This window comes from Protomyctophum parallelum, assembly GCF_964188405.1.
Source record: "Protomyctophum parallelum genome assembly, chromosome: 6".
Classification (NCBI taxonomy): Eukaryota; Metazoa; Chordata; class Actinopteri; order Myctophiformes; family Myctophidae; genus Protomyctophum; species Protomyctophum parallelum.
In genome coordinates, this window is record NC_139701.1 from 34,946,857 (window position 1) to 34,963,340 (window position 16,484).

Here is a 16,484-nt window from a genome sequence, read left to right on the forward strand (position 1 = left end):
TTGAGTCCAGTTTCAACTCTCTTATTATCTATCTATATCCCATTCATTCTTTATTAATAGCAGAACTAGATCTACAAGCTGTGTAGATCAGGTATTTTTGTAAATGCAGGCATTTGAACAATGGTAATGCGACTCTGTTGAGTATAGTTCTGTCTATGACGTATGCATTTTAAATAGATTTTCTGAAACTCACGTTTGGATTTCAATTGTTTAAATCAATGTTTTTAACATTGATTTAACTATTTTCTTCAGCTGCAACCTTTCCTGACTGTTCCTGACAGCAAGGTCTATTTCACATATAGACCACATTTTACTTTAGATGTTTTGAGGTACCAATCCTGTTGCTGTATTCTCATATCAATTGTACTTGAATTCACATTCTCTGAAGTAGCATTTAGATAAAAACCAATCACCAATAAACCATTAAAACATCGACAACATATTGTTGCTGTCGGGCAGAAACCTCCCATCGCCATATTCTCGATTGTGGTTTTCCCCCCAAAAATGAATGCCCTACTTGATCATACCACAGTATCACAAAAGCATCCAAAGTAGCAGATCTACAAGCTTGTATATCTTATTTTGCCAGTTAAAAATATATATGGTATAAAAGAATGCAGTCAAGAGGCACTGCAGGCAGCTCGCCTGCTGTGCCGCTGTGCAGGAAGATGAGGAGGCTGCATGTGAACGTGAAATAATATACTTTAATATGACCATACATTTGTCGGGATCAGTACAAAGTAATATTCTGCTGGGTGATGCTTTCCTTGTTGCTTTGTTTTTTTCTCTCCAGGGGACAGACGGCACAGGAAAGTTTAATCAACGACACGACGTGTACGCATACTGTATACGACGACATGCTGACATGTGATAGGCATAGAGGAGAATGGCCTGTTTTGGATAATACAAGACAGGAATGCATTGATTGACAAACAGGAAGAAGATCACACATTGAAAGGATCGAGCCAGAGGTTACACTTGACTGCTTTCCTCCCTTCCTTGAAGTAACTGATTAGACATGATTGGCAAAATCGGCCATGCAAGGTTGAATTATGCTATTCATGCAAGACTAGCATAAGCCGAATTACAGCACAGGTTTACAGGTTTTGTTTTGTTTCTCCCCTTTTGAAATGAGAGATCTGATTCTGTGTAATATCAAGGCAATACTGAAAGTACAAATTAGTGAAAATGATTTTCACCTGCGGTGTAATAAATCCAGCCAGTGCCAATGTCAGTATGGGTTGTGCTCTTTGTTCCAACAAGATCTTGGTAATGTTTAAAAATACAAATCTGTTAATATTGCTAACCAAAATTTCAAGTGGAGGATGAAATGGGTCCTCTCCGTACTGTCCTCCCAGTTGAACGGGCAGACAGATGGTTTGAAAGGCACCCCGGTGACAATCAATTTCACAAGTCCTTCTCAGACCTAGAGGGCACAACTGACAGAGTAGGCCATGGAGCAAGTGTCAGATAGCCCGTGGAGCAGGACCGTTCAGCTATAGTAGAAGCTATAAAAGGGTGATTGCGGTAGAATTTTGGCAATTATACACTGGATATAATTTGGAATTAAATGTGGCAAGTTTCAGGGCAAAGGGAGTTGAACCAACCTTGGCCCTCATTTTGAGCATGAGTCTGGCCTCTACAACACGTTGTATACTGACAGTCTGACTTCAAGGAACTGAGTTTGACACTGTTATCCTGCCTTTCAGTCCTCTGGAGAAATGGTTCTCAAAACATCTAGGGAAATGGTTCTCTGAGGGTCTAGGGACCCTCAGAGTTCCTTGAGGGGGTTCCAAATAGACCCTTACAGGCCATACAGAGTAATGGGGGTCCTTGACATTAAAGAAATGTTTGAGAACCACTGCTCTAGAGAAATGCTTGAACGATATGCATCATCCATATGAACCAGGTGAAGAAATGTGCATACTTTACATAATATAGTGTCGATACACATAAATATCAATAACCAAGGCAGATGGGAAATAATCTTATGTCAGTAAAGCTTTTGACCATGCAACGTTCAGTACCTTAAAAAACAAAAACACCAAAATGAACATAGCTTAGTCCACCAGAGACAACAAATAGATGTCAAATATGTACACAATATAACAAAAATAACAATATCTCTTTCTGCAAGAACATCTTTATCATATATTTTACAGCTAAATTTGTACCATTAGTCCAGCACATAAAAATGTGAACAGGTAGCATGAAGGGAAGAAATGCAACTGTTACTACGAGTCAACACTATAGAAGATCATTGGGAGCATTTAAATACACCATGGAAACATAAGCTGTAAAAAATAATATACTCCGAATACATTTATATACATATATATGTTAAATACTGATCATTCTGAATCCCTGGATTGCTGAAAATGTACTTTTGACTATTTAGGCAGCAAACTCATATTAGCCGAAGGCTTCTGCATCTGCAGTAACCATTTTAACTGCTGCTCTGCAGTTTGTGTTTCACATTTGGCTTTTGTCTCTTTCATGGTTTAACGCGCACCATGCCAAAAGGTGGGGTCGTTGGGAAGAGCAGAAAAGTGCTGGTCTTTAAGCCTTTTCACTTGTCAGGTCGATATTACATCACATAAAATGCACTCTCTCTTTAGTTGCCTGCATAAGATGAAATGTACTATATATCTGGTGTGCATGCTTGTACAAGCAGAGACAATCTAACCACATAATAACTCCCATCCCAATGGGGCAGGTGTGTGTGTGTGTGTGTGTGCGTGCGTGCGTGCGTGCGTGCGTGCGTGCGTGCGTGCGTGCGTGCGTGCGTGCGTGTGCGTGCGTGTGACTGTGTTTGTGTGAGTGTTGATGCACGTGTTCATGTGTAGTTTCCCAGGCTCCAGTACCCTAAGAGGAGGTTTCAGTGGCTGTTATTCCATCATTCAGTCCACAGCCAACATATTGCTGCACTATATACCGACAATCTACACTACCGCCTGCCTCATAAGTGCATTATTGTTGTACAACATTTTGAGTTTCGTACCTCAATAGAAAAGCTTTCTGCTGCCTTTAAGGGGAAATCCACTCTAAAGCAGAATTAACATAGGTTATTTCTATGATCTTCAAGAGTTAACTCCTAACTCTTGACCCTGTCGTTGAGGCACAACTGCTGGGAATGCAATGCCAACAGTGAATATGAGACTGACTTTGTGGGTAAGACAGTAATCAGTAACATTTTCTGTGGCAAACACGACACGCTCATTCTATAATGCAATAGAGCACATTCCACTATTCTGTTCATGTTCACAAAGTCTTCAATTTACTGTCAAGAGAAGCCCCTTGCATCTTCGCGACAGCGCTGATTGACAACTTCAGTTTTTGGCCTCCTAAGACTGACCTAAGACCACGAGACTGGCATTACGATATGTCTAAGATCACAAGACTGGCATTACGGTATGTGAATTTTGTTATAGTGTGGATTGTCCCCTTAATGTACCACCTTCACACAATTAAGGCACCTTTTACACCCCTGGGGGTCAATGGGTTCTTCTAATAAGAAGAGAAGCAACAATAACAAAACAAAACAAAGATCTGGACCAAAACACAACAAAAACAACAAATAGCTGACAGGAAAAAAGGGGGAAAAGCGGAATGTTTAGGGGTAGGTAGGACAAAAAAAAACAAAAAACAGAAGTGCCCCTTTACATATCTTTTCAACTCATCCACTTGATTTGTGCAGGAACATACAGCACCTTACACCATTGCCATGGTATCATCACAGAAAAACACTCCTGAAGCACCGTGATAGGGTAAGTCAGACCTGCCCCCAGATACCCCCCGTCCGCCCCAAACACACACACACACACACACACACACACACACACACACACACACACACACACACACACACACACACACACACACACACACACACACACACACACACACACACACACACACACACACACACACACACACACACACACACACACACACACACACACACACACACTTTCTTTCTGTACCTTACGTGTGTGCACGTTTTAGTGTTCGTGTGTGGTACGAGTCAGTACCCTACGTTGAGCTTGTTCTTGTTTAGCTCTCTCTCTAGGTTGCCTATTAGAGTGTCTATGCTCTCCTGCAGGTCTCGGAGGTTGACCCTGTTGCTGAGCACCGGGCTAATATCCTGAATCTTCATGTAGGCCTGGTAGGTGTGCTCTTTGGGAAGATGCGGGGGGAGGATGTGGTCACACACCCTGTCGTCGTCATCCTCCTCCTCCACCTCCTCCACCTCTTCCACCTCCTCTTCCTCCCTGGGCTGACTGTTGCCTGAACCATCACTCTCGCCGTGCCCTTCCTCCACCTCTTCCTCCTTTCCCTCCTCCTCCTCCTTCTCCTCCTCCGCTGGCCCATGCACTTCCTCCTCCTCCTCCTCCTCTTCCTGCTCCTCGGGAGAGTCAAACAGTGCAGAGGTCGGGACGTCCTGTTCCCTCTCCTGTGCTTTAGAACCTTGTCCTTTATCTGCCTCTTCGTCCTCTCCTCCCTCCTCTGCCTGCTCCTGCTCCTCGTTGACACAGTCCGTGTCCTCGGAGGCCACGTCGTCGTAGTCTGCCTCCTCCTTGCTAGGAAGCAGCATGAGTTCAGGAGGGAAGTAGCACTCTCCGGCGCAGCCGCTCCAGTCACCGGCGTAGCGGTTACTGGGGCTGTCCAGGCGGCCCGGCCGGGGCCTCAGGACGCCCGCCATCTCCGCGTCGCTCAGGTTCAGCACCTGCGGGCGCTCTTTCCTCCGTCGGAGAGGCGGGATTGTCAGCAGGTCGGTGGTGGTGTCGAGAGCCGCTGCTGTGGGAGTAGGGGAAGACCGTTGGCTGTATTCGTCTGGTACTGTGAAAACAGTCAGGAAGACAGGATAGGACAAAGTCAGAATGTGAAGGTGAGCTATTTGATCATCATTATAATTATTATAATTTAATATCAAAACATGCCTTAAAACAAAAACAAGCCTTAACCATATGAGTACCATAAATGTTAACAGAACAAAATCATGATGATGATGAGATGAACCATATTGTGGTCTCCAAAGACAGTTTTAGACCGCGACGGAGGGGCGCCGTAAAGCGAACGAGTTGCCATGTCGAACGTTGCGAAGTTTGCTTGAGCCGACTCAGCCCCGTCCGATTTGCACCCCGATGGGCACAGAATAGTAAATCCTCGTCCCCCCTACAATGAACACAGCAGTCTCATCACAAGCCGCGACGCTCCTTCCAGACCCTCCCACCAGGGGGGGGAAAGCTAGGTCACGTCCTGGCTTGTGGCGTATTAGATTGACGGGCGGTGGTAGAGGAAAAGTCATGGGATCATGAAAATCAACAAGGTTTGTCCTACAGGGATCATGAAGGTGCACAGCGAAATTCCCTGGCAATTGAGTCGTTTTGTTTGTTTGTCACATTTGGTTTGGGACCACAGTGGTGGACAGATGCATGGACAGCCAGAAGGACACCGCCATCCTTCAAGGCCTGCCACTGCGGGACTATGAGGTCCAGCTGCTGTTGACCATGTGAGCACACAAGAGGTCCTGTAGCAGAAATAACATCAGACAACATGCCATGCCATGCTTATGTTATGCCATGCTTAAGACAAGTATGCATGCTGAATTCACTCCAACACACACTCTTGAAACTTCTCTGACTTGTCTCTGAGGTTTAGCTTATAGGCTTTATTTAACTTTCTTCTGGGGTCCTCGGTTTTCACTACTGTTTAAACTAAGGTAAATAAAGCTATAACATATTATGCTAATAAATCAAAAAGATGACTTAATCCCTCTTTGGACAAGAGAGTAAGATGGATATACTACAAAAATAAATAGTAAAAAAACACTTCAACAAAACCAACTCCAACACAACTCAGTTACCTGTCACACTCTCTTATTTCTCTCTGTGTATCTACACTTCGACACTGCTAGCTGTCTTTTACTGGATAAGAAGGGAACAGAAAACAGAATAGCATTAAGAGGTAAGCCTGTTAGACCTTGATTGTAATTCGGGAAATTAAAAGACTTTAGACACACCGTCGACAAGAAAGTTTCAAAGTATAACGGATGCTTCCTGATTGTTATCAAGTCATTCAAATAGTCAGGAGCAAGCAGCAATGTAATGTGGTTCCTTTTGTTATTTCAGTGTCACTGTAAGTGATAAAAGGCAATGTGCCTTTTATGGACATCACATGCTCTTGCTGAGTCTCTTTACTGTTTTGAAAAGACATATAATACCACAATGTTGCATGATTTCATTCCCAAGGTTGGTTTAACACATTTGTGTTAAAGCCACCACTTAAAAATACCAAGGACACACGCGCGCACACACACACACACACACACACACACGCACACGCACACGCACACGCACACGCACACGCACACGCACACGCACACACACACAATGTCCTCCACCACATGCTGTCATACACTGCCATCGTGCGATCCACACCTGACCACCTTCTCAACAGCAACCATGCACTCAGAACACAGCTGATGAAGCACATGGCGCACACACACACACACACACACACGTATCCAAACTCAAATTCCCCACATGTGATATGCCTCCTTAATATAACATGTATCTACCAAGACACAATGGTGGTCAGTGGTCTGGTCACACACAAACATAAAGAGCCCCTTGACCTGACAGAAAGTACATCTGTCATGTATCCTCACGCTCGTCCAAAGACGCACAGACTTTGAGGCCCAGAGAGCAACAATGCAGTGGATGGTTGGTTATGCGTGTGGGGTGTGAAGAGGCGGATGGAAATATCCCATAATGGCCATGAAATGTTAGGGTGAAGTTTAGAGGGCTGAGGGCTAAGGTTAGGCCAGGAATGTCTTTAATTATAGCCCAGCCATCCTACGCTCTTGAGCAGGGGAAGTGGACTGAAAGGAGGTAACAGAGGGGAAACATTGCATTGAAGCCACGCTGAAAGTCTGATCAAGGTTAGAATTTCTCACTCATTAGCTCATTAGCCACTGGTAGCCAGACATGCTAGAGCAGACTTATGTTATAGTAAGGACTGTTATAGGCCGGGTCATTAGGCACTAGTAACTAGACATGCCAGCGCAGACTTATGTTATAGTAAGGACTGTTATAGACCCACACGCACATCTATCAAGTACTAAATACCTATACTATATGTTCCCACACAGTGTGACAACCACACATTATTATTGTAATACAAGTTATGAATATTTGTATTATTTTACCACACACACACACACACACACACACACACACACACACACACACACACACACACACACACACACACACACACACACACACACACACACACACACACACACACACACACACACACACACACACACACACACACACTATATTAACCACTTTAAAACTGGTGTCCGTATTTTGGGCATGTCATGATAGGTGAATAATATTCATGTATTTATATTCTTTCCGCACATGTTCAAAATTAGTTGGCTATTCTCACTATGAATACAGATTTTGACTTGTCCATTGGCACAAACAGTTTGAAAACCACTGCTACAGACAGACTCTTCTTCCAGCTGCAAGCAGTTTTCTTACCAAAAAATAAACAAATACCTCCCTTTTTTACGTACATAGTAAGCACTGTCTGTCTCATTTTGCACAGCTTCACTTGTACTTACCTATTACTAGGCTACCAGCTAATATGAGACTTATGAATGCTGACTTATGCTCCTGTGTATGCTGCTCTGTGTGTCCCTCAATGCTGTAGGTGTTAAAACTTTCCACAGTACTGGTGAGAGGCTTAATATTTTAGGTCCTATTTGTTTGTATGTTTTACACTTGTACCATTGTTAGCCCCTCCATTTAAACACGGTTTTAATTAGTCAGTTAGAGATGGTGATCTTTGTTAGTGATGATGAGCAAAATAAAAAATTAAACACTCAGTAGAAAGTGCTTTCCCCCCCCTATTAAATGTTATGACTATACAGTGAAATGACCAACAAATAGCCATGCCTTGCTTTGCACATTTAGAAAAAGATCAACAAAAACAAAAAAACACTTTTAGCAAACTCGGCCAAAAGGAAATAATTCACATAGTCACATCTTTATGCTCAGTCTGTCTGCCTGTACACAGTCTAGATTATAACACTCTGAGGTTTGGGATAAATGTGCCTCTCCGTCCTTAGACCTCAGTAATAACATCCACTGAAGCACACGCTGACAGTGACAGTTAACACGTTCATTAAGGGGTGACTGGAGGGTGAATAAATACAGTTGAACATGTACACACAGAATGTGTATATAGCATGTGACAGATGAACAGCAACTTAATAACACAACAAAAGATTTTACGCAAGGAATATGCTTAATGCTTTTGACCATTCCCCACTAGGTGTCATCTCTCATATTCATCTCAGACTGGTTGGTTGTTTCACATCTCAATGAACAACTGCAAGGAAGGGACAGCTGTGGCCAGCATGCAACTGTTGGACAAACGGACAGATATCTAGCAATTGGAGGATGGCTGGTTAGCTCTGGATATCAGTCCCCTGGCTGGTGATTTGTCCAAACAAGACAAGAGAGCCACACCTCAGAGGTTTGGTTCATGGCAGGGCTTTACTCGCTTGGCTCTGATTGGCTCTGTCCTTTGTGGTTTGCCATGATGAAGCACACTGTGGCCGAGTTCCATCTGCACCGGATCAACACAGATGGTGGCCAGTGGCTATCTGCCGTGCTTGTGCCAGTGGTGGTGGGTAACCTCAGGGATCAAAGCACCCCCGGCCCTTTCAAGGTTCTGCGTGGAACTAAGCCACAGAGCTGGTAGCAATTTGCACGATACCCCCCCCTCTGGCAGAAAGCGGTGTGGGCAGGGCATATACTGTACTGCACGCAGAACAGCTACAGTACATTGGAATGTACCGGTAGATAAGTGCGCAAAACAATATTCAGATAATGACTCAAAAATGAATTAGACCAAGGGTTCTCAACCCGTGGGTCGCGACCCCTCGGGGGCGGGGGCGCGAGACATGGCCAAAGCATTTCCGGGGGTCCCCAGCCAAAAACATTGAGAACCCCTGAATTAGACCACTGGTTCCAAAGTGGTCTAGGGACCCTCAGGGTTCCTTGAGGGGGTTCCAAGTGGACCCGTACAGGTCTGTGATTCTGAGAGTGTACAAATGGAACCAAATGGGCCCACTTGTACACTCTCAGAATTATGGGGTTCCTTGGCATTGAAAAGTTTGAGAACCACAGAATTACACTCAGACTCACCAGGCCATAGCTGAAGCAGGTAGTGCAGAACCTCAATGTGCTTTTTGAAGTGCAGGGCACTGGCCAGCTCCTCAGAGTCAATAAAGACTCGGTTAGTGTGACACGAGGCCTCCTGGCGTTGGCTGAGCAGCACTGGGCCGAAACACACTGCCAGGTTCTGGCAGGTCATCTTGTTCACTTCCTGGTAGGATGCCACCAGCTTCAAGTGGTCTAGAAGTTTCCGCAGCGTTGTCTTGAAGCACACACAAAAAGACCCCACTAATGTTATTATTGTTAGAATTAGAAAAATATAGTTTTAGTAGCAGAAGAAACAATTTATTATAGCTGTCACAATAACCACAAAGCTCAATCCACACGCAACATGTTGTTAGCTCTAAGATCAGATCTTCTTAGCAAGCAACGCAGTCATGCGAAGGAGTATTATAGACAATAATTATCAAGGTCACTCTGGGAACCAGGGACAAAATGAACATAGTACTTCCTCACCCTCTCCACGTCTGGTAGGATGTCCAGCAAGCTGACCGTGTGCTCCGTGTCTGACTGGTCATTCTCACAGCCCCCTGGACCAATCCTCAGAGGTCTCCTGGACATGGACTCCAACACAGCCTCATATAACTGCTTATCAATCAGAGGGAAGGGCAGTTCTCGTAGATAGTCCTTCAACACACCTGGAGAAGGAGCGAAGGGGGGACGAGAGAGAGAGAGAGGATGGGGTAATATGGAGCGGAGAGAAAGACGGGGAAACAGAGGCAAGTCGTGTAAGTTCAGGTGTGTTGATGGTCATTGGTCACAAAGACATGTTTCCACCAAAGACTCGAGAAATGGCATACTTTGGACGAGCAGAGGAGTAGGGGACGAATTTTCAGTTGAATGAATAAACAATAACTCATCGCATGGGCAACTTAAACATTTGGCACATTGCTAATAACGTCAGTGTAGCTATTGATAGATCTTTTAGATGGCTGGACATGATGACATACGTGGTTACTGTAGCTGCCAAGAGAAGCTGTGACGGGGGCGTAACACTGCAGCCAGAGTCATAGGCATTAGTATAACATAACTTTAGGCGTCAGAATGTTGGGAGGCCTCATTGTGCTCGTGTGATTTCACACCTGTGTTGTGTCGCCAGCGTCCCGTGGACCAGACCAGACAAACATGAAACCCCATACTATCGCCGCTAATCCTCCAAAATATTACTGCCATGTCTGTAAGGGAACAATAAAAGCTGTTGGCAGCATGACAATCCTTTGTGGTGGACTTCACCTCTCATTTCCCTCCTGCCTGAAGATGCCCCACGTTTACAGAGCAGAACATTATTACGCTTAATAATGTCCGCCCCCTGTATGATTTAAGAGGAAAATGCCCGTTGTGTGATTTTGGTCAATGGGAGCTCCTTCATAATGACTTGCACAATCACTGAGCACTGAACAATTCCCAGGCGTTTTACAAGTTCATCCCATGCTTGCTATTTACAGCACGCTACAGTATATGACTCACTCTATGCCTGTTGACATCCCTTTACGTCTGGTAAGGAGAGCTGAGGGCAAAACTTAACACGCTCACTTTTTAATCCCCTTAATCCCCCACTCTCCTCTCCTAAGGGAGTCTGAGGTGTAACGCTTTCTAGTCTATTTCTATCTGGCATTGTGAATGTGAACCCCTTGCCCATTAATCTTGGCAGAAAAACGAGACAAAGCGAAGACTTGAAAATTAGCCTGAGATTATGGCGCTTCTGGGTGGCAAAATACCCACAATTCCTCTCTTCTAAACAAGTAGGTTGGCATGTGAAGCCACTGCACATGGGATTGGATGGTGTGTCGAAAGGGGGATCTAAATTCAGTTCATTGTTACAATGTTCCAAGTCTCAGGTTAGCTTTAGTTCAGTTCAGTGGAATTATCCTTTTTACATTTGACATTCAACTCAGTAGCCTACAACATGACTGAACCAGTAATCACTAAAGCCTCATCTAGAATCAATGCCGTAAAAGTATTGAACAATATAACAACAACAGGTAGAATCGGTCAACAATTTCAATTTCATGAAAGGTTATATGGCTTATTTCTGTGTCAAAGTTGTTTTCTAATAACTCCTCCTCCTTCTTCCTTCTGACCTACAGTATATACAGTGTCATAAAAGCCTGTGTCCGTGACAATCTCCACTTAAACAAGGCTAACAGCAGCTCTGTTTTTCTGCTCAGCACTATGAATTCCCCCCCCCCCCCTTCTCAAGACTCAACACGTTTCAACAAAGCAATGCACAGCAGACAGACAGAGGGAAAGAGATAGCGAGGCGCAGAGACACACAGAGAGAGAGAGAGAGAGAGAGAGAGAGAGAGAGAGAGAGAAAGAGAGAGAGAGAGAGAGAGGTGCATTCCTAAGGCTACGTACGTACTGGTGGTGGCAAAAAGAAAAAAGGAAAGCCAAACAACTACGTCTGTCTGTTGTGTTGTGTCAAGCAATCAGGGCAGGCACTGAGCAAGCCCTCTCTGTGTCAGCTGAATTCACAATGACGGCTCTATGGGTTCACCGTGTACCCGATGAACACCACTGATACTAAACACAGATGTTTATTTAGTTTGGGGGGGGGGGGGGACCAGAAAAGTTGCATTACCTTTTTTATTCTTGAATACACAGGCTAACATATTATTATCTTAAGGACAGTTTGGTATGCTCAGAATGTGATGTGACGAGATAACGTCTTTACAGAAGACTCCTCTCAATGCCTCTGAGGACGTGCTGATTTCCACAACAAGATAAGACAAAAATGCTTTATGACAATCACTCGGCGTCCCGTTATCAATCTATTGTGACCCTGTTGAGATAACTGTAATCAGGTCATTTCGTCGCTGAAAGCTAAATTACCTGCATGGATGCAAAATACTGTAGTATGTTTTTTAACTTATCTCGTTTGGGGCCTGTGGTAGTGCAATGTAAATACATGAGTGTTAATTTACCTGTCAGTGTACAAATGGTGTGTATGAATAAAATGCCAAGAAATGAGCCCAGGACATCCGCGTTCTGTTCAATCACTGCGGATGCAGCCTATAGAATCTGACAAAAAAGGGTTTTAAAACGGCACCGAAACAGGAAGTGGCTGGCGGTGAAATCCAAGCCCCCAGTAAGGCTGGTCAGCGTTGAAGCTGTGAGACGTAGTGGTGAAAGCTGGGACTGCAGGCGGACCCGTGCATTTATGACCAGGAAACCGGGATTTAACATTGAACGCTCGTTTGCACTTTTGGTGGTCAAATAGAGAAGTAGAGCGTTCTTCCAATGGTGAAATCCCACAATTTCTTTCTTCCCATTGGCTACGGCCGATCACGTGACACGTGCGTCGATACAGTGCAATGCATGTTGGATTACAGTTGCATGATGGGAAGCAGAGTTTTAGTGTAACAGCAATGTAACGTTATTGTTTTTGGACGCGTGGCGTTAGATGTGAGCGCAAACCTCTAGTTTTCTACAAATGGAAAGTCAAGCATTTGTGGACCTCAGTGACCTTCACGTAATAACCCCTAAATGCGTGTCATTGTACGGTGAATAGCGAAAATACATCTACAAACTCCCAACGCATCACATTGTGACTTTAATGAGCTTTAATTTTAAATGTTTTATTTTTTATTTATTTTTTATTATTCACAATCATTTTTTAAAGTGGTTGAGTGCTGTGACTGTGAGTTTACACATCGTGACAGGCAGGCCAGCCCAAATCAAAGAATGCACACTTGTTTTAATAAATTGTTTCATGAAACGACACGTCCTAATTATGCGTACACATACGACCTCATTCTCAATAGACTGAAACAACATGCATGCATAGTAGGCTCTTTCTATTTCCATGTTTTTATAAACACAGCAGTCCAATGGTCCAACTGTGTGTGTGTGTGTGTGTGTGTGTGTGTGTGTGTGTGTGTGTGTGTGTGTGTGTGTGTGTGTATGTGTGTGTGTGTGTGTGTGTGTGTGTGTGTGTGTGTGTGTGTGTGTGTGTGTGTGCGTGCGTGTGTGTGTAGTGCTCTAAGGTGAGGAGAATACAGCCATTGAGGTAAATCATTAGCCTGTTATGAGTCAGTGCCTGTGTTGACTTTAGTAAATTAACACAGCGGTTCCCAAACGGCGTGCCAATGCACACTGGTGTTCCGTGAGACAAGTCCAGGTGTGCCTTAGGATTCTGTGACAACCACACATTATTATTATGGCAATGCACTGTAACTGTATACAGCTATACACAAAGTTACGAGTTGTGTTTATTCTAAAACGGATCGTTCCATTGGTTGGCTTTGACTTTGAGTCCTGTTGTAAAATATTCAATAAACACACACCTAGAACCGCATGGATCAGCTTCGCGCCACCAACTTCTTGTTTACAATACTAACAGCTAGTCACGCCATTTAGTTTTCCCTCCACGGAACGGTAAGAGGAGCGCTTAAGAGCGACTTCCTTGTTTGTGGAGGCAGTTGCAGGTTCTACTTTCTTGTAAAAATGAATTTTATTAAATCATGTTGCCATATTTGGTAACCATTTTAGAAAAGCATTAAGCCACGCAAGGATTTTTCTTCCCGTTCTGCTTCTTCATTATTTTAGAACAGTTAAGGGGTTTTAGGCCCAACGCAGCCCCTTAACGGTGATAAACTGCAGCCTCATGTGGCCTATTGCTTTAATTCAATATATCAGCACTGGTTTCCCAATAGAGCAAATGTTATATACCCTAAATAATTCGATTTTAAACCACTTTCAACCGGCTGTCTCTCAGACATCCAGCATTGCGCACATGCAACAAGTACACACCCATGTGCATGAGCACGTGCACGCACGCACAGTCATGAGGAGTGAATAGGAAGTTGTGTTCTGCAGGTGTTACACGCTGTAAACATTCTGAAAGGTGTGCAAATGGACCCAAAAGAGACCATTTGCACACCGTCAGTTCATTTAGCACTCAGAATGTTACTTGTGCACTTATTTTCACAGCCGAGCTGACAACAATATACACACTGTGAGTGTGCTGTGTGTCGCACGCAAACAGTCAGTAACTGGTCCTTCACCGTCCATTACCATCTGAATTCAGACCACTGGGGGCCATGGTCATACAGATAAAACATATCAAATGAGTGTCCATGGCCTGCTGCATATCAAACAGGGGGTTCTTGTTAATAAGGTTGATAATCACTGATTAAGACAAAGTTAAATTCCAATGTCAGCCCTCTATGCGGCTGACACCCACTGACTCCTTGCACCTTAATCCATGTCCTAGCAGTACCTTGAATAAGTCCTTAAGTATATATAATGCATTGCACAGTACACAGCGGCTGCTATGCTCACGCACCTAATATATACATTATCTCAGGTACTATGTGTAAATATATTTTTGAGACCCTTTGGTCGTACAGTTTGTAGTAAAGCTTGTAAATAAGCTAAGAGAACTTTTGGGTTTTTGTTTGTGGCAAAAGCTTCTAAAAATGTAAGAACCACACAGAAGAAAACCCTTTACCTGTACATTTGGCTTTCTCCCCTTACCCCCCCACACACACACTTTCTCTTGGAAAAAAGACATGATGGGAACTATGCACAAAAATTAATTTCACACACTTTTTTATCTGTAAAACTGTGATGTGACAATAAAGCTGATTCTGATTCTACAACCAGTTAACACCAGTGAATCCTATTGTTGCAAACCAGGCCCGGCTCCACGGGGTTGCCAGAGGGGGGCTGGGAACCTCTTTAGCAAATTCTGCCCCCTCAGTTTAAGTTGTATGTACAGTACATATTGTTTTACTATATAATAATGATGTGTGCCACCTCGTCATTTTTCAACTGCCACTGTCATTTCATCCTGGAGCCGAGCCTGTGGCAAACAGTGCAGTAAAACAAACGGATGACAGTACAAACATGCAGAACGTCAAAAGATTCACCCATAATCCACTACAGCAATGTGTCAACATAGTGCACTTTTACAACACATCCACTATAAATCTCAATTTTTTTCCCACACGACACACACTTTCTTCTACGTTCCAAAATGTGCCACCAAACACTACAAGGCACACAATGCAATGGGGCACGGCTCTCTACCTTTGACCTCTTGTTCAAACAAAGCAGCAGGTCAGTTCGCTTGTCAGTGCTGCAGCCAGTGCCTCACCCACAGAACAAATGGGGACTTGTTCTTTCATCTCTTCCAGCAGGACCACCCAACCCCTCCTCCCTCCATGCCATCCGCTCTGCACACCCTCACAGCGCCAGACTAGGGCAGTGCTCCTCTAAACTCTTTTGGCTCAGGGCACCACCCTGTAAATAACTTTTTATAACTGAACTACACTGTTAATTCTTAGAACCTTATGTATTATTGGGGACGGTACGTGAATGTTAATCTGACGTTTACCAAAAACAGACGATCTACAAGCTCACTACACATCACGTTATCGTTGTGGTGCATTTTTGGCAAAGAGATTTGGGGCTAGGCTTAACCCTAATTTTTACTATTTTATATAACCTTTTAAAATAGTTCAAATAGCCGATCTACAAGCTCACAATGTCTCGATGTAGATCGGCTAGTTGAACTATAATAAAAAAATCAAAATATTAGAAAATTGCGAATACGTTTAGGGATAAGGGTGGCGCAAGATGGAGCCCTTACCTAGTGTAGATTAGAATGTATCAAGGACAGTGCAATTCACGTGAAGTGATATTGATGAATTCCAATATTAGTATTCTGTGGCACACCTGGACATGTGTCACGGCACCCACTTTGAGAACCACTGGACAAGAGGACCCATGTGAGGGGAGGGGATCGTTAGTCCAACGTTCCAATAATCCGACATTACTAACTCTACCCCAAACCCTAAACCCTAACCGTAACCGCACGTGGAAGCCACGGATGAGACTAACCGGCCATGTACAGTATGTCGGACTAACGGGACATGCATTTGACTAAAGCGTGCTCCCCCATGTGAGTGTGTAAGGCAGGGTATCTATCGTGCAATGTGACGTGGTGTATAAACCACGTTTTAGCACCCAAACCAGATGGGTAAATTCAGCCTGGCTCTGGAGGTCTTACTGTGCACTTAATACTGTATTCTTTCCATAGTGTTCTCAAATTGATGCTGTAGTTTACTATGCTATGCAGATATGTGTTGGTTAATTGTTTCGATTTCATTTCAAGAATGTTATTTAGACAGCATGTTGTTGCTGTTGAACAGATACTAGGTTCATTGTTGACCTGGTATCCTAGTTTCCTTGAGGCACTACATTGTTCCCTCTGCACTCAAA

General features: G+C 43.9%; 1 protein-coding gene across 3 annotated transcripts in view; it reads right to left on the reverse strand.

The window, feature by feature from the left end:
* Positions 1-684: 684 nt before the first annotated feature.
* syde2 (synapse defective 1, Rho GTPase, homolog 2 (C. elegans)) overlaps positions 685-16,484 on the reverse strand; it is a 55,647-nt gene continuing 39,847 nt past the window's right edge. For all 3 annotated transcript variants that reach the window (XM_083768154.1, XM_083768153.1, XM_083768152.1), the window contains 3 exons: positions 9,714-9,895; positions 9,228-9,459; positions 685-4,839 (listed from right to left, as the gene is read on the reverse strand). In XM_083768154.1, coding sequence (XP_083624280.1) covers positions 4,025-4,839; positions 9,228-9,459; positions 9,714-9,895 — 1,229 coding nt within the window. In that variant the 3' untranslated portion in view covers positions 685-4,024. The remainder of the gene's footprint in view (positions 4,840-9,227; positions 9,460-9,713; positions 9,896-16,484) is intronic.